At 34.0% G+C, this 27,732-nt stretch overlaps 1 protein-coding gene across 1 annotated transcript; it reads right to left on the reverse strand.

Annotated features, from left to right (window-relative positions):
• Nucleotides 1–23,551: 23,551 nt before the first annotated feature.
• LOC145621196 (syntaxin-72-like) lies at nucleotides 23,552–27,115 on the reverse strand. Its single transcript, XM_081675934.1, has 8 exons — nucleotides 26,960–27,115; nucleotides 26,706–26,831; nucleotides 25,129–25,288; nucleotides 24,820–24,905; nucleotides 24,654–24,722; nucleotides 24,119–24,163; nucleotides 23,781–23,843; nucleotides 23,552–23,632 (listed from the first exon to the last, which is right to left on the reverse strand). Exons 1-8 carry the CDS (start codon nucleotides 27,113–27,115, stop codon nucleotides 23,552–23,554), a joined length of 786 nt encoding a protein of 261 aa, XP_081532060.1.
• Between the last annotated feature and the right edge of the window lie 617 nt (nucleotides 27,116–27,732).

Consider the following 27,732-nt stretch of genomic DNA (forward strand, 5'->3'; position numbering starts at 1 on the left):
CACTCTCCTTCATTTTATCTCTCTAAAACTCAAATTTCCTCTAACTTCTCTCTAAGATTTCTCCTTCATTTTTCACCCAAATCCAAAACTTTTTACATATTCTTACTCCTCTCTTCATCCTCTACGTTCCTATATCAAAATTTTACATTTTCCACAAAAATAAATTTTCGACCACCACTTCCAATGGCGACAAAGAGGGCCAGAAACTTTCTCGGGGGGAGTTCAAGCGGGTCATCCCAACAATATGACCCGGCTCTTCAACTTGCTCAGTGGCCGACGATCAAGATCGCGACGCCGGAGCAAAGGGAAAAGCTCGAGGTGCTCTACGGACGCGAGGTAATCCCCTCACGGTGGTTACACCGTCCCACTTTAGAAGCTTTAGGTATTTATGGCTTTGTTAAGAGATTTTTGAACGATATTGGTATGCGTAAATTTGTAGATATGCATTATTCGACTTACCGTGAATTAACCTGTGAATTCTTATCTTCTCTTGTTATTCAAAACCATAAAAGTGGTCCAAAACTAATTTTTAGGCTTAATAATAAAAACATCACTCTCTCTTTTGTGGAATTTTGTAAATTGTTTGAACTGGAACCGGAATTAAATAGACAATGGAATGCTGAGTTTAAAATGGAGGATGTGTATTTAGCTTTGACTGGTATTCCTCATGTTTCTGCACAACATGCTAGTGCTAGGCCTATCCACCACCCCGTCCCTAAAATGTGGCAAAGATTTGCCGGTGTATGTTTCCTAGGTAGGAAAGAACCCCATAACTGTCAGACCAATGAACTAGCTGTAATTGGCCATTACATGTTTGGGTATGAGAAATTGAACATAGCCCGGTATATCATCCACCACCTAGGTAGGCATGCTACGGCCAGCAACCACCACACTACCCCCATCCGTCTTGGTGGCCTTATCACTAGGATAGCCATCAAGAAGGCCGGTTTTGTAGAGAGTGGACCCCACTGGATGACTAACATGGGACCCGACACCTACATGACCTCTAGGTACCTTGAGGAGCTTGGGTGGTTGCGGGTAGACGAGAACCAGGTCACCCATTGGTGCATTAGGACAGGGACTGAACAACCCTTGCCCATTTTTCCTTTGCCCAACCCAGACCTGACCACCTTTCCCCCAGGGCAAGAGTCCTACACTTATGCCCTGTTAGTTGCCCATGCTAGGGGTGAGGATCCACAGCAGGCCCAGGCCCAACCACAGCTTGTAGTTCAACCCATTCCACAGCCACCATCACCACCCCGACAGTCCTATTCCGTCCCTCACGGTGACTCTGACCCAGTTTGGGACTTGCAGAGTATTGGCCAGGCCATAGGTCGCATAGAGCAGACCCAGACCGAGTTCAGACAGATGATTGGCTCTGTCGACCATAGGCTAGGCTACCTAGAGAGGAACCAGGGTAGGGGGCTCTACCCTATTTATGATGATTACGCTCGTCGGGGCAACATTCCCGACGATGCTGTTTACCCAGACTGGTTCCAGCCCCCACCTCAGGGATACGATAGGGATCCCACTGCCCATGGTATTTACACAGACTATTCTTCGTTCCATGGGTACGATCAGGACATTCCTTTTGGGGGACCGCCGGGGGGGACTTTTCATGCTAACTATTTTGGTGGTAACTCCTTTGGTGCAGATGGTGCAGGTTCCAGTGGTGGAGCAGGTGGGTCCTCTCGGATGGACCAGGATGAGGAAGAGTAGCCATCTGGGCTACTTTCGAGCCAATGAGGACATTGTCCGATCTTGGCTTGGGGGAGATTTTTGGATTTGGTATATATTTTTCTTCTTCCTTTTTCTTTATTTTTGTTTATTTTTGGTGTGTTTTGTTAGTTTAGATTTATTGCTTTTTAGATTAGTTTATTGCTTTCCTTATATGAAAAGTACAAAAAAATTGAAAAAACAAAAAATAAAAAAATACGAACCAATGAACTGTAAATCATGCTTCCCTGTGCCCCATACTTGAGAAAAATTGTTTTGATTCTTGGTATTTGATTTTGAGCATTGTGGATTAGTTGATCATGATTTGAAGTTTAGTTACTTGGATTCCTAAACATGCGTCAATTTTGTCCAACTACTTGTGAATATAGTGCTTGACTAGTTGATTTGGTTAGGAATGTGTGATTAGTTCCTGGTATGTCAATGAATTTGAGTATTGATTTGCAACTATGAGTAGTGTTTCATGACTCACTATTATGCACATGTGGAGGACGAAGGCATTTGTTCTTTTAGGTAGCCTTCAGATTTATTTAGATACATTTGTCCCCTTCTTGCTACCCATGTTGTTGCTTATGCCCTTTTATTGTTTTTAGCCACATTACAAGCCATATTTGCCCCATTGGTTACTAGTCCCAAGCTTGGCTTGGGGGAGCTATTAGTGAGTGAGGTGAGGGAGTTTGTAGTGTGCACATTATTTGCACAATTTGGGTGGGTTTGAGAAGTTATTTGTTTTTGATCATATTTTTGTTTTGGTGGGTTTTATTGTGTATATATTTGAGAAAAAAATAAAAGTGTGATGGAAAAAAAAGGAAAAGAAAAAAGAAGTTCAAGAAAAAAAAGTGAGAAAAAAAAAAAAAAAAAAGAAAGTGAACTTCTAGAAAAAAAAATGAAAAAAAAGAGCAAAAAGAAAAAAAGTGTTTCATGTTCAAATTATCTAAGTGAAGGTTTATCAAAAGAAAAGAAAGAAAAAAAAAGTTGAGTTTCAACGTAAATATTTCAAGTTATGAGTTCAAAGCTTGTTATTCACTCTTCTTCCATATTATCATATTTTTATGAGTAATTTTGTAAGTGTTGGGATTGTTTATATTGATTGGAGTATATTTGGTGGATTTGTGTTGGAGTTAGTTTTGTTGGAGATGTTTATGATTATTATATTTGATCATGGGTTTATTAGGATATGGCTCCCTTTTAGCAAGGCTTTTCTCTCACATATTCCCAAATTTATCTTACCCTTTACCCTAGCCTTACATTACAAGCTTTAAAGACCTTCCGACCTTGTGCATAGAGTTGTGTAAATGTGAAAGTGTTGTTTATCAATGCAAGTTATGACTTGACATATTCCGAGTCGACTATTAGGTTGAGTGTACGTCTTTTTAAACACACGAGTATTGTGAGTTTGGGAGGGCACTGTTCACATTAAAGGGGTTGGGATGGAGAGCGATCGAGTACATCTTTTACTCGCCACATAAATGAGAGTTGAGTGTGTGAGCACTAGTCTTGAATTCTATATGCTCTTGTGGTTTGCTCTACTTGACAATTGTGGGGGGAGGAAAGGTGATTAGATGAATAGGATTGGTTGATTTTGAAGCATGTTCACTTGATTTGCCTTGAATCGTTTGTGCTTGATTTTTATATTGGGGTGAGGCATGTTTTTATCGTTCATTGAGGAGCTCTTTGCTTAGGGACAAGCAAAGGTTTGGCTTGGGGGAGTTTGATGTGTTTCATTTTATATATATATTTATCCCCGTCCCTTGGTCGTAATTAGTAGTGTTTTTGGCTCCTACGAGCCACTTTTATTACTAATTTGTGTTTTCCAGTGCTTTGGTAGTTTTGCTTGAGTTTTGTAGGAATTTGCGTACTTGGAGCATTTTCCCGGGTATTCCGAGGAGCATCTACAAGTATTGGAAGACCGCGACCCAGTTCGATAGCCCAAGACCGATTGGAGGGATCAAATCGGTGATTAAGGGCTCAAGTATGAAGATCCAAGGAGGAAACTCGGATTGGGCCGAGGAAAAGAGGCCCAATAGAGGTTTTGGTGGCCCAAGAGAAGCGGCCCGGACCAGGTTCTCCGCCCAAAGGCGCGCCCGGCCAGGCGGGGCGGAGCAACATCTTGAAGGGTCCCGCGCCCGGAGCACGCGCCCGACCGGGTGCGAGAAGACATCTGAGGCAAAGGAGGCGGGCCCGGTTGGGCGAGCCACTGCCCGACCGGGCGCGAGAAGGCATTTGAGGAAGAAAAAAGGCGGGCCCGGTCGGGCGGCCCCTTGCCCGACCGGGCGCGTGTAGTTTTAGGTGTTTAGTGTTTTCCGTTCAGTTTTGTTTTAGCGAATAATTCTTGCTTAGTATTAATGTAATTTTATTAGGCAAGATTAGGACTTCTTCATAATTCTCTTACTCTAGTTTTTATTCTCTTCCTTCTCTCTACTCAACTTTCTCTCTCTAGACTTTTATTTTCTTTCTTGTTCCTCAACTCTATTGTAATTCCGCCGTCTTGGTACGATTTCTCTCTTAATTAATCTCAGTATTTTATTCATTCTTTTTTTTCTTTCATGTCTTGTTTAATTATTATGTTTTGCTTAGTTTTAATTATGTCTGAGTAGTCTTCCTTCTAGGGTTTATGGGGATCTAATAAATAATATGAAGGGGGTAATTCTGTGATTGTTGATTATTAATGCTTAATTGATTTCCTATTGATTGTTTTAATGCTATGCAATTAGATTTGGCCAGGTTTAATTGTATGAGTTTAGCAATATTGATTCGAGATTCGAGAGATGAGAATTGATGTTTAGGCTTAGTTTCAATAAGCAGATTAATTTATAAATGGTTAGGTCGAGATTCGAGAGATGAGATTTAATACCGGTAAATTAATTCTGTGATTGTAATACGTAGCGAAAGCCCTTTATGATCTGATTAATTAATGCATTGATGATTGATTATTGTGTTTTACCCTGGAATATTGTTTATTAGTGAACCTATGCCCTAGGCTTTATTATTATTGATTTCTTCCTTAATTATTCTCTTTACTCATAATCTTCGTAGTATAATTTATAATCACAACAAATATTGGTTACTTTAATAATTTAGACTATATTAATTAATTAGGAGTAGAAAGACTAGTTTCCCTGTGGATTCGACCCTACTTCCCTATCTGCATAAGCTAGTGGACTTAGGTAATTATTTTTGATTAGGTGATACGACTTTAGCCTGTCAAAATTTGGCGCCGTTGCCGGGGAAACGGTTTTATTTTTATTTCTAGTTGTTACTAGAGTCTAAATTTTTTTTTCTTTCCCCCCCCCCTTACATTCCTTATGAGTTGAAAATATCCATGCTTACGTCATTACAAGAATTATATGATTTTTATGTAGCACCTGACTATTGTTGTTGTCAACGTCTTTGTCATGAAAATCCTGAATGCCCTTATTGTGAGTTTTTTGTGCGTGCTCCTGATGATTTTAGAGTCTTTCCATTAACATATGATCATATTCGGAAACGATTAGTTGCTAATGAAAGTTATTGGAAGGCTCTTGATGAAAAAGTCTATGGACACTATAATAATACGAATGTTATTGAGGATGAAGAACCATCGGTTATAGAATGTGTGGTTGAAAAATCATTGGTTGACGAATCGGTGATTGAAAAATCATTAGTTGTAGAAACGGTGGTTGAAAATTCCTTTGTTGATGATGAGGTTATTCATGAGGGTAAAATATTCAAATCATTATTGGACGATAAAGACAATGACTACCTCCATGTTCGTTCTATTAATTCTAAATTTTTTTCGGAGGAAGTAGAAGGTTGTGGTGTATTTTCATCTCTTTCTTTTGATTTTTCCTATTACCTTGAGTTCTCTTTATGTGCTCCTAACCTTTTCTTTGTAGGGATTAATGTGCTTGCAATTAAGCCCTATCTAGTGCCTAATGAAATGTTTGCAGGAGCGTTTGATAAGTTACTCAAGGCGTTGAATTCTTCCGATTGAGAGAAGGAGTATGGTCGAGCGGGACCTTGATAAACTAGCGCTTTGCGGGAGGCAACCCGTATTCTTTTGTTTTTTTTTTAGTTTAGTTTTTTTTTTTTTTTTTTTTTTTTTTGTGTTTTCTTTTTGTTTTGTTTTAGAGAGGTAAGGAGAGTGTATCTTATGCTTGTGGGAGTTTCTTTTTGTGCAGGTTTTGATCAAGAGAGCGAAAAAGAAGAAGACGAACTAGTACAAAAGGTATTCCGGGGCAATTAGCAGCAGCAAGCTGCCCCGTCAAATCAGCAGCACGGGCCCGATCGGGCAGAGCTCGCCCGATCAGGCGCGCGTACGTGTCAGCAAAGTTTGTGAACTTCGACAGGCCATAACTTTTGCATTTCTTATTGGATTTTGGCGTGTGACCTATCATTGGAAAGCTCTTCAAGTCTACTTTCCAATGCAATTAGAATCACTGAATTATGATTTATAGATCAAAATTTATGATCAGAATAGTGCACCTGACTCAAATTTAGACTTTTTCCCACTAACACTTTGTTTCATTCTTGCCCAAATTTGTTCCAAATAGATGCATTGCAATCCTCGAGGCTTTGGTGACATTGATGTGGTGATGATGATGAGTAGTCACCTTGACTATTAGCTTCCCTTTAAGACAATGAGGACATTGTCCAATTTAGCTTGGGGGGAGGTTCTCGTGTTCACATGGTATATCTTTCACTCTCTCTTTTTATTTATTTATTTTTTTTGTTTTCTTTTCATGCTTCCCTGTGCCCCTTGATTAAAAATTTTCGAAATTGTTTTGATTCTTGGTTATTGATGATATATATTGAGGATTAGTTGATCATGATTTGAAGTTTAATTGCTTTAAAACCTTAACATGCGTCAATTTTGTCCAACTACTTGTGAATATAGTGCTTGACTAGTTGATTTGGTTAGGAATGTGTGTTTAGTTCCTGGTATGTCAATGAATTTGAGTATTGGTTTGCAACTATGAGTAGTGTTTCATGACTCATTATTATGCACATGAGGAGGACGAAGGCGTTCATTCTTTTAGGTAGCCTTCAGATTTATTTAGATACATTTGTTCCCTTCTTGCTACCCATGTTGTTGCTTGTGCACTTTTTGTTGTTTATAGCCATATTACAAGCCTTATTTGCCCCATTGGTTACTAGTCCCAAGCTTGGCTTGGGGGAGCTATTAGTGAGTGAGGTGAGGGAGTTTGTAGTGTGCACATTATTTGCACAATTTGGGTGGGTTTTGAGAAGTAAATTGTTCTTGTTCATATTTTTGTTTTGATGAGTTCAAAAGTTGTATATTCTTGGAAAAAAAATAAAAGTGTGATGAAAAAAAAAAAGAAGTTCAAAAAAAAAAAAAAAAAGAGTGAGAAATTTGAAGAAAAAAAGAAAAGTGAACTTCTAATGAAAAAAAAAAAGAAAAAAAAAGAGCAAAAGAAAAAAAAAATGTTTGATGTTCAAATGTTCTAAGTGAAGGTTGTTCAAAAGAAAAGAAAAAAAAGTTGAGTTTCAATGAGAAATTTCAAGTTTATTTGTTCAAAGTTTGTTATTCACTCTAGTTCATTATTATCATATTTTTATGAGTGAATTTTGTAAGTGTTGGGATTGATTATTATGATTGGAGTTGTATTTGGTGGATTGTTGTTGGAGTTGGTTATGATGGAGATGTGTATGATCATTATTTATATTTGATCATGGGATTATTAGGATATGGCTCCCTTTTAGCATGACTTTTCTCTCACATGTTCCCAAATATTTCTTACCCTTTACCCTAGCCTTACATTACAAGCTTTAAAGACCTTCCGACCTTGTGCATAGAGTTGTGTAGATGTGAAAGTGTTGTTTATCAATGCAAATTATGAATTGACGTATTCCGAGTCGACTATTAGGTTGAGTGCTTATCTTTTTAAACACACGAGTGTGTGAGTTTGGAAGGGCATTGTTCACATTACAGGGGTTGGTTGGAGAGAGATTGAGTACATCTTTTACTCGCCACATAAATAAGAGTCGAGTGTGTGAGCACTAGTCTTGAATTCTATATGCTCTTGTGGTTTGCTCTATTTGACAATTGCTAGGGAAGATTGGTAGTTGGATGAATTTGATTGGTTGACTTTGATACATGTTTGTCATATTTACCTTGAATTATATTTATTAATTTTAATTGTATTTAGGGTGAAGTATCGATTTATTTATTCATTGCTTTGCTTAGGGACAAGCAAAGGTTTGACTTGGGGGAGTTTGATAAGTCTATTTTATATATATATTTATTCCCCGTCCCATGGTCATATTTGTGCTTATTTGAGCTCTACGGAGCTATTTTTATTACTAATATACGTTTTCTAGTGTTTTTGTAGAGTTGGTATTATTTTTGTAGGAATTTGCAGATTAACGTCAATTCCCAAGCTTATTGAGCCACTATGAAAATATTAGAGATGATCGTACCTTATGACGAGTATTTGAAGCCCAAGGTCGAGCTAATTAAATTTGGTTCGGTGATTAAGGGCTCGGTTTGTTTGGAGTACTAATTTTGTTGCAAGTCCAAGATAAATTAAGAAGAAGAAGAAAATTTCAGCCCAAATTTGCTGGCCCAAACGAAGAACCAAGTACTGTTGGGCGTGAATTTTGACGGGCCCAATCGGGCGGCCCGATGCCCGATCGAGCGAGCTTGTTGCCGCGAGTGGAGCTGACTTGATTCATCATTGGGCTTCGTTGTTTTGGGCTTCGTCATCTTGCTCCAAATTCTCGCAGCTTTGGCTTTGAGTGGGAATTAGAATAAGTTGTTGACTTTTATTAAAACTCCTATTAGCTTTTCTTATTTAAGGAGTAGTAGTATTAGTTTTACGGGAGTAGGCTTTTCATTAGTTAGTTTTTTTAGCTTAGTTTAGTTTTAGCTTTTAATTAATTAGTTTTAGTTTTCTTTTCTCTTTCTCTCTCTAACTCTTCTCTCTCTCTCTCTCTCTCTCTTAATTAAACTCTTAGATTTATCTCTCTCTTGTTTCTCTCTCTAAACTCTTAATTTATGCAATTTTATATTTCATTCTTTTAGTACTATCTCTTTTCTCCTTATTTACTTATTTTCCTTGCTTTGATCTTAATCATGTCTCCTTTAATTGCTTTGTTTACTTTAGATTTAATTATGTCCGAGTAGTTTAATTCTAGGGTTTATGGGGATCCATAATTAATATGAATGGATAATTTGTTATTATTGATTATTGATATTGCATGATAATTTCTTATTGAATTGTTTTAATTCTTTGCAATTGGATTATGAATCGAGCAGATGTAATTTGATTGTGAATGTTTAGCAATATTGAATTGATGAATCGAGCAGATGTTAATTTAATATTAAAGGCTATTTTCAATAGGAACTTAGATCTAGTAAATTACGAGAGCTTGTTAGATCTATGTTGGTTAATAAATTGCGAGAGCCTGTTAATCATGTTATTTGTGCAATGTTAATTATTGATTGTTATGTTTTATCCCGGAATATTAATTATTGGTGAACCTGTGACCCTAGGCTTTCTTATTATTGATTTTCTCCCTAAACTTAATCTCCGTAGTATAATTTCATATTAAACACAACAAATTGGTTACCTTAATAATTTAGATTATATTAATTAATTAGGAGTAGAAAGACCAGTTTCCCTGTGGATTCGACCCTACTTCCCTATCTACTTTAGTTAGAGGACTTAGGTATTACTTTTGATTAGGGGATACGACATTACCCTGTCAACTGACAGGGTAAAATCGTATCCCCAAATCAAAAGAATTACCTAAGTCCTCTAATTAATGCAGATAGGGAAGTAGGGTCGAGTGCACAGGGAAACAAGTCTTTCTACTCCTAATTAATTATTATAATCTAAATTATCAGGGTAACCAATGTTGTTGTGATTAAAGATTATACTACGAAGAATATGAGTAAGGAAAAATAAAAGTAGGGGAAAATCACTGAATAAAGGACCTAGGGCATAGGTTCACCAATAAATAATACTCCAGGGTAAAACATATAAATCAATCATCAATGTATCAATTAATCAGATCATAAAGGGCTTTCGCTATGTATTACAATCACAGAGTTAATTTACCGATATTTAATCTCATCTCTCGAATCTCGACTTAACCATTTATAAATTAAACTGCCTATTGAAACTAGGCCTTAATATTAATTCTCATCTCTCGAATCTCAAATCAATATTGCGTAACTCATACAATTAAACCAGCGCTAATCTAATTGCATAGTATTAAATCAATCAATAGGAAATTAATCTAGCATTGACAATCAATAATAATAAATTACTCCTTCATATTATTTATGGATCCCCATAAACCCTAGAAAGAAAACTACTCACGCATAATTAAATCTAAATTAATCAAAGCAATTAAAGAAAACATAATAAAAATAAAGAGAAAAAATAATGTTAAAACTAAAAACAACAAATAAAACAAGAAACTAAAGGCAAGAAAGCAAGAAGAACGTAAAACGTAGTAATAAAAATAACAAAAGCATAAAAGATGTGTGATAATAATGGAAAAGCATAAGTATCAAAACTCCAAAACTGGAAAAACGTAATCAAACAAAAGCTCAATTAAAAAAACTAAAAAGAAAAGACTAAATCTAAGGAATCTCTAGAAAAGCTCCGTAAAAAAAACTATTACTAAAGTCAACTCTCCCAACATGATAAAACAATGAGTATTAATAGCCTGCAACTCTTAGCCGACATAATCTCCTTGCAACACACTCACCCGATCGGGCGGATCAATGGCCCGATCGGGCCCGTCAAAAATTACCCGTGGCTTGGGCTCTCTCATGAGATTGGGTCAGCAAGTTTGGCCCAATCCTTAACTTGTTTAGTTTGTTTATTGTTTGTTAAACTTGGACTCCTTCACTAAAACCGAGCCCTTATTCACCGAACCAAATCCCTTTAACTCGGTCTTGGGCTTTAAATATACGGTCATAGATACGATCCGACTCCAATATCTTTGTAGTGGTTCAATAAGCTCGGGAATTATCATAAAACTGCAAATCCCTACAAAATAATACCAACTCTACAAAAACACTAGAAAACACATATTAGTAATAAAAATAGTTCCACAGAGCTCAAATAAGCACAAATATGACCGTGGGACGGGGAATAAAAATATATATAAAATAGACTTATCAAACTCCCCCAAGCCAAACCTTTGCTTGTCCCTAAGCAAAGCAATGAATAAATAAATCAATACTTCACCCCCAAATACAATTAAAATCAATAAATATAATTCAAGGTAAATCTGACAAACAAGTATCAAAGTCAACCAATCAAATCCATCCAACTACCAATCTTCCCTGACAATTGTCAAATATAGCAAACCACTAGAGCATATAGAATTCAAGACTAGTGCTTACACACTCGACTCTCATTTATGTGGCGAGTAAACGATGTACTTGATCGCTCTCCAACCACCCCTTTAATGTGAACAATGACCTCCCAAACTCACAACACTCGTGTGTTTAAAGAGATATAGACTCAACCTATTAGTTGACTCGGAATATGTCAAATCATCCTTTGCATTGATAAACAACTACTTTCACATTTGCACGACTCTATGCACAAGGTCGGAAGGTCTTTAAAGCTTGTAACGTAAGGCTAGGGTAAAAGGGTAGGAAAATATTTGGGAAAAATGTGAGAGAAAAGCTATGCTTAAAGGGAGCCAAATCCTGATAAACCCATGATCAAAAATAAATGATGATCATACATCTCCAACACAACTAACTCCAACAAAAATCCACCAAATACAACTCCAAACAAATCAAACAATCCCAACACTTACAATTTCACTCTTAAAAATATGATAACATAGGACTAGAGTGAAAAAACAAACCTTATTATTAAACTTGAAATATTTTCATTCAAACTCAATTTTTTTCTTTTCTTTTCTTTTGACCAACCTTCACTTAGAACATTTGAACATATGACAATTTTTTTTCTTTTTGCTCTTTTTTTTCTTTTGAATTCTTTTTTCTCATTTTTTTCATCACTTTTTTCTATATTTTTTTCGAACTTCCTTTTTTTCATATCATCATACTTTATTTTTTTCAAGAAAATTCAACTTCTAAACTCATCAAAAATAAAATACGATCAAGAACAAATAACTTCTCAAAACCACCCAAATTGTGCAAATAATGTGCACACTACAAACTCCCTCACCTCACTCACTAATAGCTCCCCCAAGCCAAGCTTGGGACTAGTAACCAATGGGGCAAAATAGGCTTGTAATGTGGCTAAAAACAATAAAAGGGCACAAGCAACAACATGGGTAGCAAGAAGGGAACAAATGTATCTAAAATCATCTGAAGGCTACCTAAAGAACAAATGCCTTCGTCCTCCACATGTGCATAATATTGAGTCATGAAACATTACTCTACTCAAATTCATTGACATACCAGGAACTATCACACATTCCTAACCAAATCAACTAGTCAAGCACTGTATTCACAAGTAGTTGGACAAAATTGACACATGTTTAGGAATCCAAGCAATCAAATATCAAATCATGATCAACTAATCCACAATATTTATCATCAATAACCAAGAATCAAAATAATTTTCGAAAAATTTTAATCTAGGGGCACAGGGAAGCATGATTCATAATTCATTGGAAAGTATTTTTGGATTTTTTTAATTTTTCAATTTTTTTGTATTTTTCTCATATAGGAAAACGATAAAACTATACTAGAAAGCAATAAATCTATACTAACAAAACATTAAAAACTAAACTAAGCACACCAAAGAAAAATAAAAAGAAAAGGGAAAGAAAGAGTACCTAAATATACAAGAAATCCCCCCCAAGCTAAATCAGACAATGTCCTCATTGGCTTAAAGGGAAGCTTGTAATCCAAGTGACTACCCTTCATCATCAAACTTGTCTCCACCACCATCCCAAACATTGCAATGCATCACCTCGGTACAATTTTGGACAAAATAGAAACAAAGTGTTAGTAAGAGAAAAGGCAAAGACGAGTCAGGTCCACTATTTTGCTCATAACTTTTTTTATACAAATGATAATGATGTGATTCTAATTTCATTGGAAAGTAGACTTGAATAGCTTTCCAATGATAGGTCACATGCAAAATTTCGTTAAGAAACGCAAGAGTTATGGCTGTTTGAAGTTGCCTAGTTTTGCTGCCGCGGTCTCGCGCCCGACCGGGCGAGCGTGGCCCGACCGGGCCCGCCTCTAGAGTCCAACCACGTTGTTTCATGGGACTTGCTGCTCGAAACACCTTTTTACACTTGATTTTCTTCTTTTTTCCACAAGATTGAGCATTTATCTCCCGATCAAGTGGGACTTTCACTACGGGCTCAAGCTCTACAACTTGCTTCTCTTTCTCCACTTGTTCATCCTCAAACCCAAGTCCTACACAATTTAGAGCTCTTTCTATAGCATCCACATCATCTTTCCAAGTATTAGTTTTTCCTGCGGAAGATGCAACACAAAATACCGCCTCCAAGGGATCTCTAACGAGAGCTTGGGGCTTATTAGAAAAATTATTTACATCAACCACATCAACACTATAGCACTTTTCCTCTAACATGGGGCTTTTAGGGACATTATTCAGATTAAAAGTAATATTATCATCCCCTACACATAATGTAAGTTTACCACTTTTCACATCTATTATTGCCCCTGCAGTATGAAGTAATGGTCTACCCAAAATAATCGGAATTTGCAAATCTTCCTTCATATCAAGAACAACAAAATCAACAGGTATATAAAATTTACCTACTCTAACAGGAACATCCTCTAAAATACCTAAAGGGTATTTAACAGAACGGTCGGCCATTTGCAGAGTAATATTAGTAGTTTTTAATTTACCCATATTTAATTTAGAGCTCACAGATAATGGCATAACACTTACACTAGCACCCAAATCACATAAAGCTTTATCAATCATCAAATTACCAATATGACATGGAATAGAAAAACTACCCGGATCTTTTAGTTTAGGTGGAGATTTATTCTGTAATATAGCACTACATTCTGCGGTAAAAGCAACTGTCTCTACCTCACTAATAGATCTTTTTCTAGTCAAAATTTCTTTCATAAATTTAGAATATGCAGGAACTTGAGTAATTAAATGTGTAAAAGGAACTGTTACCTGCAAATTCTTCACAATCTCCAGAAACTTACCAAATTGCTTATCCAACTTACTCTTTAAATGTCTATTAGGGAATGGAAGTTTAATAGCTGGACCCTGCACATCTCCACTCTTATCCTGGGGTTTACCCTGCAAAGAATTATCAGAATTATTAGTACTTCCCTGTAGCCCTGCAGGGCTAGTAACAACATCATTTGGTATAACGGAATCAGGATTAGCAATTTTTGTTATAACAAGTTCAGCATCTTTGGGCATAGGAGGCCCATCATAGTGTGAACCACTCCTCAGGGTAATTGCATTCGCATATTCTGTAGGTTGTACTGGCTGTGATGGTAGGGCTCCCTGCTGGCGAGTTTGCAGAGTAGAGGAAAGTTGCGCAATCTGAGTATCTATCATTTTATTATGTGCTATCAATGAGTCAATTTGCGCATCTCTACTCTGCATCTGCTTCTGCATAGTACCTAACATCGTTTTGATTTCTGATAGGTCAGAATCAAATGGAGGAGTAACAACCTGTTGTGGTCTCTGATGTGGAGGTTGGTAATACCTCTGTTGTGGTTGTTGTACCTGTGGTGGGGGGTTAGGCACATTCGTACTATTGTACGACATATTTTGGTTATTTTTCAACCCTGCATTGTAGGTGTTGGAGTATGGACTAATTTGCTTATATGCCTGAAAAGCATTAACCTTCTCAAGTGAGCTCCTACAATTCTGCGCCCAATGACCTACAAGACCAAGATTTTCACAAAATATTACAGGGTTAGTACCAATAGCAGAAACATTAGCAACGGAAGATGAATTAGAATTATTAATATTGTCTAATTTCTGGCTAATAGAAGTCAATTGTGCTTGCAAAAAGGATATAGAATCGACTTGATGTTTTCCCTTATTTGCAAATCCTCTGGCGGTGGATTCATGCTTGATTCCTGATCTGTACTAAACAAACAAATATGAGAAACTATCTCAAAGAACTTGCGTTCTCTGAGACGAGAAAACAAAATAAAAAAAAATAATAATCTAGACTACAAAAATAATCAGAAATAAAAATAAAACCGTTTCCCCGGCAACGGCGCCAAATTTTGACAGGGTAAAGTCGTATCCCCAAATCAAAAGAATTACCTAAGTCCTCTAACTAATGCAGATAGGGAAGTAGGGTCGAGTCCACAGGGAAACAAGTATTTCTACTCCTAATTAATTATTATAATCTAAATTATCAGGGTAACCAATGTTGTTGTGATTAAAGATTATACTACGAAGAATATGAGTAAGGAAAAATAAAAGTAGGGGAAAATCACTGAATAAAGGACCTAGGGCATAGGTTCACCAATAAATAATACTCCAGGGTAAAACATATAAATCAATCATCAATGTATCAATTAATCAGATCATAAAGGGCTTTCGCTATGTATTACAATCACAGAGTTAATTTACCGGTATTAAATCTCATCTCTCGAATCTCGACTTAACCATTTATAAATTAAACTGCCTATTGAAACTAGGCCTTAATATTAATTCTCATCTCTCGAATCTCAAATCAATATTGCGTAACTCATACAATTAAACCAGCGCTAATCTAATTGCATAGTATTAAATCAATCAATAGGAAATTAATCTAGCATTGACAATCAATAATAATAAATTACCCCTTCATATTATTTATGGATCCCCATAAACCCTAGAAAGAAAACTACTCACGCATAATTAAATCTAAATTAATCAAAGCAATTAAAGAAAACATAATAAAAATAAAGAGAAAAAATAATGTTAAAACTAAAAACAACAAATAAAACAAGAAACTAAAGGCAAGAAAGCAAGAAGAACGTAAAACGTAGTAATAAAAATAACAAAAGCATAAAAGATGTGTGATAATAATGGAAAAGCATAAGAGCAAGATTAGCCCTGTCTGGTCTTAAGATTTTGATTAATTACCACATCAGATTTTATATTAAATTTAATTATTTTTTTTCAATTTTAATTATGTTAAGACTCCTTAAAACTCAATCAGATTTATCTCTTCAATCCTAAGACTTATTTTAGATTTATTTAAAATATTTATTAATTTTTTTTGTCTTTTAACATATGTATTTCAATATTTTTTTTTGAAATCATCTTTAATCGTCTAGAGAGTCGATTTTCTTTTTCGGCCTTGAGTAGTCGTAGGAGGAGCTTGTACCTCAAAATGTTCCAACCCTTGTTGGCTAGAAAATTCAGGGAGTTGGGAATTTTGCAATGATTGTGAGGGTAGATTTTGATTTTTATTGCTTTGAATCAAGTTCATAAAAGATTGCAAATCAAAATTTTGAATGGGATCCATATTTAGAGAAAGCTATAATATTGCACGTTCTTTATATTTTTGGTAGGCTTTTAAAGAAGACAAATAAATGATAGTAAAATCAATAGGATATTTAGCTTTTATAATACACATATAGACTAGTTTAATTATGACTAGGTACATACATGATAAATATTAAAAACCAACCAACAATAACAAAAAAATGGGATAATTTAAATTGATAAACGTTGAATATATTTTTGATTGATAATTGTCATCAAACTTTTTTTTTTTGAAAGAAAAACATTGTTAAATCATGATTGGTATGTATGAATATTTTTTTTGCAACAAGATAAGTACATAATTAAGATAACATAAAACAAGCATCATGATTTTTGTATACAAAAAATTAAAAACAACGTTCATATCTATAAAAAAAAAATTTGGAACAACGTACATACATTTTTTTTTAAAACAACGTACATAGATTTTTTTTTTTTTTTTTTAAAGAAATGTACATAAATTATAATGTATTTAAAGAACTAAAAAAAAAAAATTATTATCAAAACACCGTGTTTTGATGTATATATAGGGAAAACACTGTGTATAGTGTATAGAGTTGAGTCTTAAGTTGAGTCTTGAGTTTTCAAGACTCCACTTCAGATTTTGTTAAGACTTAGCTTCTTAAATGCATTAAAAAAACAAAGTCTTGTCTTAAGATCACAAAATCAAAAAATGATGATGTCATCTTGAGTCTTAAGACTCAGGGCTAATCTTGCTCTAAGTATCAAAACTCCAAAACTGGAAAAACGTAATCAAACAAAAGCTTAATTAAAAAAACTAAAAAGAAAAGACTAAATCTAAGGAATCTCTAGAAAAGCTCCGTAAAAAAAACTATTACTAAAGTCAACTCTCCCAACATGATAAAACAATGAGTATTAATAGCCTACAACTCTTAGCCGACATAATCTCCTTGCAACACACTCACCCGATCGGGCGGATCAATGGCCCGATCGGGCCCGTCAAAAATTACCCGTGGCTTGGGCTCTCTCATGAGATTGGGTCAGCAAGTTTGGCCCAATCCTTAACTTGTTTAGTTTGTTTATTGTTTGTTAAACTTGGACTCCTTCACTAAAACCGAGCCCTTATTCACCGAACCAAATCCCTTTAACTCGGTCTTGGGCTTTAAATATACGGTCATAGATACGATCCGACTCCAATATCTTTGTAGTGGTTCAATAAGCTCGGGAATTATCATAAAACTGCAAATCCCTACAAAATAATACCAACTCTACAAAAACACTAGAAAACGCATATTAGTAATAAAAATAGCTCCATAGAGCTCAAATAAGCACAAATATAACCGTGGGACGGGGAATAAAAATATATATAAAATAGACTTATCATAGACTATTTCTATGTTGAACCCTTTTGCATGGCAGGCAGCAATAAATTCCTCATCTTTGGGCACTTGATGAGGTCTGGCATTATCCCACTGTATTTTTACATTTTTAGACACACCCTCTGGCCACTGTTGATGTATTGCTGGAATTATATGCTCCATAAGCATTTCCCTGATTGATTCTTTGTTCACATTTTGCACTGCCTTTGTCTCCAATGTACCTGCATCTTTGTTTTTACTCTTCTTCTTGGCTAATTGTTTCTTCACAAATGCAAAAATGCCATACTTTCCATCATGCAAAAGAGTCCCATCTCTTGCATATAGTGGTTTTCCAATCATTGCCATGAACATGGCCTTCACCTTGAACCTTTTTGATTGCTGACACCTGTAAGGATCCTCTTCCTTTGGCAGCAGATAAAATTTTCTTGTTTCAGGGTTCAAGTAGAACCACTTTTCATCAATGTGAATTGTGTCCTGCATGTCAACAAACTTTGGATTTCCTTGTCTTGGTATTGGGTTTATGTGACTTAACACCCACTTCATTCTAGCCACCTTGTGGTTGGATGTTAGAGCTGGGTGGTTTGTGCTTGTGTGAGTTCTGAGTCTTCCTTTCTTCCTTAATCTGTGTGTGGTTGAATGTGACACATTTAGTGCTCCAGCATAACTTCTCTCTGTGGTCCTCTTGTAGAGTGGCACAGATTGAAGCCACTCATCTGAGTATTCTTTGGGTTTTGGCCCTGTTCTGCCTAATTTCTTTGACCTGACATCAATGACATTCCCCTGTGCCATCTGCTTCTTTATGTCAGCATTTAACCTTGACATTGTTGATTTGTGAATGTCAAATTGTCTTGAAAGTTGTGAAAGAAAACCTCTGGGCAGTTCCCCCCCTTGCATTTTGAGTAAAATGGCATCCACTATCTGCTTTTTTTGTTCCATGGTGAGGTCTCTCCTCTTCTCTCCATCCTGTGTTTGTTGCTGATTGTTGACGGTTTGTGAATATGCCCATTCTACAGCATATTCATCCTCTAAATCACTGCTTGTCTGTGATGATGCACTTGAATACCCCTGATTTTCTTCACCAATTAACTGTTCTATTGAAAAAAATTCTTCATGATCCATGAGCAGATACTAACCTTGTTTTTTTTTTAGGTCTTGGGATGGTGATGAAGTGGAGGATGCAACTTTTTGGCCGTGCTCAAACTGAACCAACTTTTGGAAGAAGATAAAGCAAAGATGCTGCCCCTAATTTAGCACTAATTAGGTTAGATGAAGTAGGATTTGGGTAATTATGGTAGGATTAGTTTTAGGTTAGTGCTAACTTTTGAAAATTCAAGCTGAAATGTATTCATTAGGAGGGAGTAGAACTTGTTGATGTAATGTTGAAACAAAAAATTTCTGGTTGCTTGTGAACCTTTTATAACCCCATTTGCTTGTGAAAAGTAAATGGAGGGAAGAATTTGATGAATATTTGGCTTAATTTGAAATTTGGTGAAAAATTAGGAGGGAAAAGTACACCCTCCCAAAAATCAGCCATGTGAATGGTTTAAAAAACAAGTGGTCCCTTTCAATTCCCTCCTTTTTTAAAGTTAATCACATGGGATTAAAACTTGCTTTACTATCTTAAAAGTTTTGACTTGGGAAGCGTGCTCACCCCCTTTGTTGCAAGAAATAAGAAACGGAGGGAGTATATGATTTTAAACCATATTTTCTCTCTCCTCAATTGATTGTAGTACCTTCATTCTCTCTACTCAATTCATCTTCTTCATTTGATTTTAATACTAATTTTCCAGTTTATTTTTTACGATTTTGATAATCGTTGTTGATCATCAATGTCTAATTCTTCCTCTACCGATTTTGATCGTGATTGCGAAAGTGTGTTTTCATCTGGAGTTCGATTGATTGATTCGTTTGTTCAACAACGTATGATCACCATTTTGTACTTTTTGATTATCAATATTGTGTTATGTAGATGCTCTATTTATTTCTACATAATTTTGTACTCGATTTTGTTGCTTCAATTTATGTGTTATATGTTTTCATTGCTTCAATTTTGATATTTTGATTATGATGATTGGATTGTTAATACTTTGTTGTGATGACGATGAACATTTTATATTCATTTTCAATGTCATATTGATCATTTGTTTTTATAATTTTTTTCAAGATGATATTATGTATTAAAATTTTTCAAATTGAACATGTGCAATTTCGTTATTGAACATTTTATTTATTAAATATTGATCATTTTTGAAACCCTTTATGTTCACTTATAATTAAATACTAGTGTGTAGCCCGGGCGTTGCACCGGTTGCTACTTTAATTAGACCTTGTGATTATTAATTATATACATTTAGTTTTATGTTTATAGCATGGTTTATGATTTGCTTAGATGGTTAAGTAACTATCTTTCTTGTAAAAGGTTGGGCGTTCGAATCCTTTTATCATCATTTTTTATAGGAACAATAGGAACTACACGCTTAATAAGTGTATTTGGAAAAAACTGCCCACAAAAAAACTACCCCCCAATTTTAAAAGTTTGGGTATCACTACCCCTTTCTTATTTCCGGCGAGAAAATCCGGCGTGTGGGGCCCAGCAGTTGGTTTCCCTCCAAAAAGAACACCTAACAATCGTATTTATAACCCCAACCTCCCCTTGCTTCTCAAAAACGCACTTCCAAAATCAAAATTTGTCTAAAAATTGCAAATTGAAGAAGGGAAAAGGTTATTGGTCTACAATTCAGAGGTAAATCGTCTATTTTACTCCATTATTTATGTATTTTGTAACTAGGGGTTACAGATTAGCAGAAACACAAATATAGTGTTTTAGGATTCTTATAAATTGGGGGTAATTTGCAATGGGGAGAATTTGTTGATTTTTATTGAAATTTGTTGTCCTAGGGTTACTAATTAGGGATTATTGGTTGTAAATTATGTGATTTTTTGTCAATTGCAGAATGTCAAACACTTCTTTTCACTCAACTCACCCTTACCCAAGCAAATGCTATTGTGGAATTCCTCCAAAAATGGTGACTTCCTGGACAAGCACTAATCCTAGAAGGAAGTTTGTGGCATGTAAGTTCTACTAATTGTTACGGAGTGAAATTTAAGGAATTGTACCTTGTTTTTCCTCTTTTTCCATGTTTAATAACTACATCTTCTGTAGCTTTCCCCTTTTCACCTTCGTCCAACTGGGTGTTGTCCATTTTAGCGAATTTCAGTACCAATCACACTAACAATGACAGAAATTGGGTGGAACTAATTGAATGCTTTTGTTGTGTAGGAAAGAGAGAGTAAGAGAACTTAAGAAAAACAGGAGATTGAAGGAGAGAGATGATGAAGAAAGATGATGAATGGTAATCCTGCATGTAGAGAAAGAAAAGCAGGGGAAGGAGAGAGAAATGACAGAGGAGAGGTAGTTGGAGTTGTAAATGAAGATAGGGGTAGAATAGTCTTTTTAGGTGTTCTTTTTGGAGGGAAACCAACTGCTGGGCCCCACACGCCGGATTTTCTCGCCGGAAATAAGAACGGGGTAGTGCTACCCAAACTTTTAAAATTGGGGGGGGGGGGTAGTTTTTTTGATAAAATTTTAAAGTGGACAGTTATTTCCAAATACACCTATTAAGCGTGTAGTTCCTGATAATTTTTCCTTTTTTATATGAAGCAATATTCTAGTTGATTGAGTAGTGATGATCTGGCATAATAAGAGATGGAGTAGGTGACGTGGCGTGGTCTACGTGGCACATAGACGTTCTTAGTGACGCCTTTTAATATATTAGTATAGAATAATAATGTGTGCAATAGAAAAAAAAGGGTGATATTGTTGATGAAGAAGCATCTAAGTTTAAATTAATAATTTAAATCTGAAGAAGAAGCTTTTGAAATGTATAACGAATATGCTTTTAGGAACGGTTTTGGAATTCGAATTGGTAAGAGTAAGAGGAGAAAAGACAATTCATTTTTTATTAAAAGATTTGTTTGTTGTAGTGAGAGTTATAAAGATGATAGGTGTAGGAATAATAGTGTTATGATAAGTGTAGGCTTATAGTGAAAGCACTCTTCATTCCAACATATCTGATGATTTAGATATCATCTCTTACAAAGGTTTTGTTTTTTTAATCTGTTTATATAAGTATTTGTAATTGAACATTAATTGTTTTAATATTGATCATCATTTAACTTTTTTTTTTTGCAGGCTAAGGATTTAAATGTTGCTGAAGGTGTTTCTGTTGTTCAAGCTCGTTCTAACGTTTCTACCAATAAAGGTGTTGGTTGGTGTTAAAACTAATGCTCAAGTTATTCCAAGAGTTCCAATTCATACTAGTGCGTCTACAAAATCTCAAACTGGTTATTTTGTTCCACCCATAGTTTTTTTATTATAAAAAATCAATTCATACTAGTGCGTCTACAAAATATTAGTTATTATCTTTAAATATTATAAAAAAAATTTATTATAAAAAATCAATTATTATCATTATCATAATTAATAATATTAATTATAAGTATTATTAATACTATTATTATCATTATATAATTACTATTATTATTACTATTATTATTATTAAATATTAATTATTATTATTAATATTGTAATTATTAAATATTAATTATTATTAATATTATTATTATTAAATATTAATTGTTATTATTATTATTACAAAATATTAATTTTTAATTAATATTATTATTATTAAATAATATTTGTTATTATTATTAATTAATTATTAATTTTTCATAATATTATTATTATTAAATATTATTTATTATTATTATTAAATACGAAGTATTAATTATTATTATTATTAAATATTAATTATTTATTATTTTTAAATATTAATTATCATTATAATAATTCAATATTAAGTATTACTTTTAACTAGATAGAGAGCAGAGTAGAGCAGATCAGCAGATTTTAGTAGAGCAGAGCAACTCTAAAGAACGGGGCGTAATAGTATTTTTAATAGTTAAATTAGCGTGCATAGTACGGGACCTTATCTAGTTGATTAATAAAATGCAGTATTCCGGTTTTCCTCAAAAAAAACATTGCCTCATAACTTTTGAACTCTTGTTTTGTTAAGATATTATCAATCCTACCACTAAGCTTTACATTGTTATTATTTACATTTTTTTAATTTAATTTAATTTAATTTAATTTAATTTTTATTTTTATTTTTATTTTTTAGAAAACCACGCACTAAGCTTTACACTGTTCATACTTAGATAAAAAAAATTGTCAAAATTATTACGAACTTTTAGTGCTTCAGTCGCTCCACAATAATTAAAACGACATTTTATTTATTCCAACATAATACACCTTTGGGTATCCAATATACTCGGCCGGTAACCGCTTTTTGCAAATCAAGGGACACATGTCATCATTTAATTACTTGGGCTTTTTTTTATATATATATATATATAATTTTAATAGGTTTTCTAAATTCTGTCATAGCTAGGCCAATATCACAGAAATAATTTCAAGCTTTACATCAATCATGCATGCATTGCGTGCACATATGCCTAGAATATATATATATATATATATGAAATGAACATAGAGAATAAAAAAGGCGATATCTCATACACGTTATAACTTAAAAATGATACACTGATACTCGTTAAATTAAAGAAAAGTTATAAAACTCCGTACTCCGTGTGAACTTGATAACATAAACAAATGTGGAAATGCATAGTTAATGACCAATGAATTTGGTAACATATAGACCATTGCCAGAGTCCATGAAAGCTCTGAAATCGTTTCACTGCAAAACACTACAAAAATGGAATATCGTATCGTTAGTTAAATTTCTAAATTCTCGACTTATAAGTTTAGAGTCAATATCAAATACAAAATACATGCATGTACATTTAACCAAAAAAATAGAAGAGAGTATTGCAAGTGACTAAAGTGAGGTTTACCTAGAATAAATAATTAGTTTAAAAAAATAATTATATTTAAGTGAGCTTTGTACTAGTATGTATTTTCTCATAATTTTTGAAATAATCAAATAGATAGATAGGATAAGTAAAATCTTACTTGTATAAATAAGCTGCAATGCCCAAAATCACGCACAACAAGATGATGTCAATGCAAAAGTTACGGCTCGATCTTATCTGATCATACATACAAAAATGTCATATTGTTCTCAATTTTAAATAGATAGATAGATAAATGGACCTAAACAAGCAAATAATTAGATACACTCGGATGTATCTAAAAATTTTCAAATACGCACGCATCTTGTTAAAAAGTAATTTGTACCTGGTGAAGTGTTTGTTTGAGCCTGACATTGTTGTTCTTTAAATCAGTGTTGGCCTTGTCAACCTTAAGTAGCATGGATACAAGAGAGAAAACAACTATTAGTCGATCTACTTACATGCTAAGAATAATTTGATCTCATGCTTTAAACCTTAATTATATATAGATTTATATATATAGTACGTTGTTAAAGCTAGATTATAAATAATTAATAATCATCAAGATTTAAGTATTTTACTATTTTACATCGTTAAAACTCCCCTAGCTACAAATATTGATGAATGATTAATATAATTACATGTATAAAGTTACAATAAAAAATTTAGAAGAAGCAATCTAACCTTTGTATCGATTTCATCAACCAAGGGAACTTGTCTATCTAGTTCCTATGAATAAGAAGGAAATCAAAGCAAAGGGGTTAGTAAACCATAGAAAACCAAACAATTTTATTTGTTTTTTCAATGGAAACAATGTAATGAATGTATCTCATCAATTTAATCAACAAGATTTCCGAAACATATTCTATGTTGTGAGCTTAAATACAAGATTTTTGTTACAAATATTTAAAGCACTTAAAAATTAGCCAATAATACTTTCTTTTGACCAAGATCTTGTTAAAGAATGCAACATTTAAATAGGCAAAGGCTATATGTTTACCCACTTGTAATTGGTTAAAATAATTAAGCATATAGGTAGAGAAAGTTGAGATCATTTCTAATAATCCATATTTTAATTAATACTGTACTTGGTACGGAGAATAATTTTAAATAAATGTGATAGATTAATCAAATAAACACCGTACTAACTTAATATGGAGTACTTTCTACATACGTCCCTTAAATAAAAGACAACATATATAAAGTATTTGAAAATTACCTCATTCATATCATGCGCCAGATTCTTCAGGGTCTCGAGTCCTTCAGATATGATATCTAGACCTTCATCCTATTATAGTGATACCAAAATTTGTTCAAGTTACTATACACAAACCTCAATAATATGATAAAATGTTTGACATGTTTATGGACATACATGTACTTGCCTGTTTCAACTTCCTCATTTCGTACTCTTGCCTAAATTGACTCGATTGCTCCGTTTCTTGGAAAAACCCATCGTTTAAGTGTGAATCTGAAGTTTGCATTGATGTAACCCAAACAATCATTAGTTAACCATAGAATCACTTTTACCCCTTGTATCGTCTCTATGTAATGTGAACTATCAATTATTTTTACACGTAAACTTTTTCAGTCTCACTTTAATAAGTCACATGTGCTTCATAGCAATATTATGATGCATGATTAAATGTTGTACATGGAGTCATACTTGCGTGGTATGAAGACTATGAGCTTACCCCCTTGCATATCAAATTTGATGTTATTAGGATTACTCGAACTCGCCCATCCATCATTTTTGGCATTGTTTCCTCCATCGGGAATTCCTTGGATTCTTTCTCCTAATGCAATAGCCAAGTCACCTCGAGCAACCATATCGTCTTTTGAGAGTCCTTTTACCTATAACCAAGAAATTTTTGAGTAACATTACCATAATGAATATTAAAGAAATGATCGATTTAAATCGAAATCTAAAAAGAAAAATTTCTATCTTCATTGATTACAAAATAAAGTGATCAATTGATCATCACTAGCTCACATTCACATCAAATGGAAAATCGTATTTATATTGTTGCAAAGCTATATTGAGCTGCAACAATAATCTTCACCTTTTAACTTAAAGAGCTGCATCACTTGGGATTTGGAAAAACATTATAACACGGAAAACTTTTGTATACATCCGGTTTTCAGTAATTTACAGTACATCGGGTACACTTTTGTCAGATTTAGTGTCACTTTTGTCAAATTTATCAATAAAGCATAAATAACTCTTATATATGTCAAGGTAACTTTTGCGCGTTTTAGTGTAACTTTTGCACATTTTATTGTCACTTTATAACGGATGTTCGGTAATTTACTGAATATCCGTTTTATTTAAAAGTTCGTGTTATAACATCCATTTTATTTGTATTTGCGTACTCCTAGAGTTGATTGGGTGCATACATGGGATTTTCTTATGCTCAATGAATTTATGTCATTTGTATCAATAACTATATACTAAAAGACACACCAGCAATGACACGTGTCATCTCCTGGTGTCGTGTCATCTCCTGGTGTGTTCTTAGTATTTTGTATTTTTTTTTAATTTAGAAAATTTTATTTAAAGAAGTTATTTAAAAGAATTTTTTTTTCGTCAACCAAATAAAGAAATAATAATATTTACATTTCTTATGTTATTACCCAATTAAGTACAGATTAATAAGGAAATAAATAATCTCTTTACAGAAGTGTAATTATGATGGAATATAATTTATTCTACAAATATATTAACTTTTTATTTTGTATGCCATAATTCATAAAGGCATAAATTAATTTATATAAAGAAAATATGGAGTAATATAATTAAAATAACCGTGCATGGCACGGAACCTAACCTAGTAATTTAAATAAGCAACTTTGATCAAATGAGATAAGGTCACACTTAACAGATAGGTGCACTTGAATACAAGTGGCTTATGTAGTTAGGTCGTAATCAAATCATCAATAGAACAACAACACCCTAGCTAGAAGTCTAGGTAGATAGAAGATTAAAAAACGATATTGAAAACATACAAGAGCATCAACTCAACTAAAAACTTAAACTGATGGTTGAAGTCCGGGATTAATTTATATATACCTCTATCAAAACATGTCTACAAGTAAAATAGGAAAATAAAAATTTTATGCACCATCCAAAGAGAAACATGTACACCATATAAACACAAATTTCAAAGCAAAGATCAGAAACTAGTGCAACATTTTATTAATTATGAAGCTAAATTATACGAAGTAATATTGAATTGATCACAAAATCATAAAAAGGCAAGAAATATTTGACCTTTTTGTAAGCCAGTTTTTGTAGCTTGGCAACATCTTCCAATAGCCTGGCCTTGGTCCGTCTTATCTCGGCGTTCATCGCCACCGCCTTGGCCCTATTCGTCTCCATTGCCACCATCTCCGATTTCTGTCCTCCACATAATTTATTATGTTGCATATAAACAAATTAAAGGTCGTCTACATATACATTGTATTTTATCCATAAATTCTAAACGTAAAATGAAAATTACGCGAAAATTGATTAACTTCACATACATGAATGGATTTCTCGATATCAGACTCGATGGTGTCGTAGAGACGTGCGAAGGCATCATCACCGGTAGCATTGCGCTCCCTTTGCTTGTCAACGTCGTATTTTTCATATTTTTTGCAGATTTCATCGACCCGAAAAAGGATTTGAATCACGCTCATTTTTAAATTTAGATGATATATACTCACTTTAATTCCAATCAATTAACGTAATTTGATCCTAATTTCTTGAAATTCTGATTGGGAACAGATAAAATAAGTTGTTGATGATGATGAACGAGTCTTTTGACACGATGATTATTGATTGAGTCTAATTTCATATATGGTTGGTTGTTTTATTTTTAATGGTCTGACCAAAGTGAAAGCAAAGACGTGCATAAATCAGCACTTGAACCGTTAAAAGCGGTTTTTAAATAAATTAGCCCAACTAATTAATTTAACAAATAAATAGATAGAATCGTTATTCAGATTACCAATCTTGATTATATTTAATCATGGAGTATAATTTCAAGTACAAGTGTATGTATTGTTTGTTTCACACTAAAGGGATGTTTGGTATGAAAATTTATAAGGTAGGAAACGTAAAAAAAATAAGTGTATCCCTTTCTATTAGTTTGGTATGAGCTACAAGTAACAAATACCGTTTCCAAAGGGTAACAAAATCCCCCAAATTGTTACCCTTATCCATCTAGTGGAAACAAAATGAGTTTCCCTCCTCAATCATAAACTCTTCAGGGGGCGTTTGGTTCACGAAATATAGGTATGAGGTATGGGTTTAG

The sequence above is a fragment of the Chenopodium album genome, chromosome 27 (genome assembly GCF_948465745.1).
Source record: "Chenopodium album chromosome 27, dcCheAlbu1.1, whole genome shotgun sequence".
In the NCBI taxonomy this organism is placed as follows: Eukaryota; Viridiplantae; Streptophyta; class Magnoliopsida; order Caryophyllales; family Amaranthaceae; genus Chenopodium; species Chenopodium album.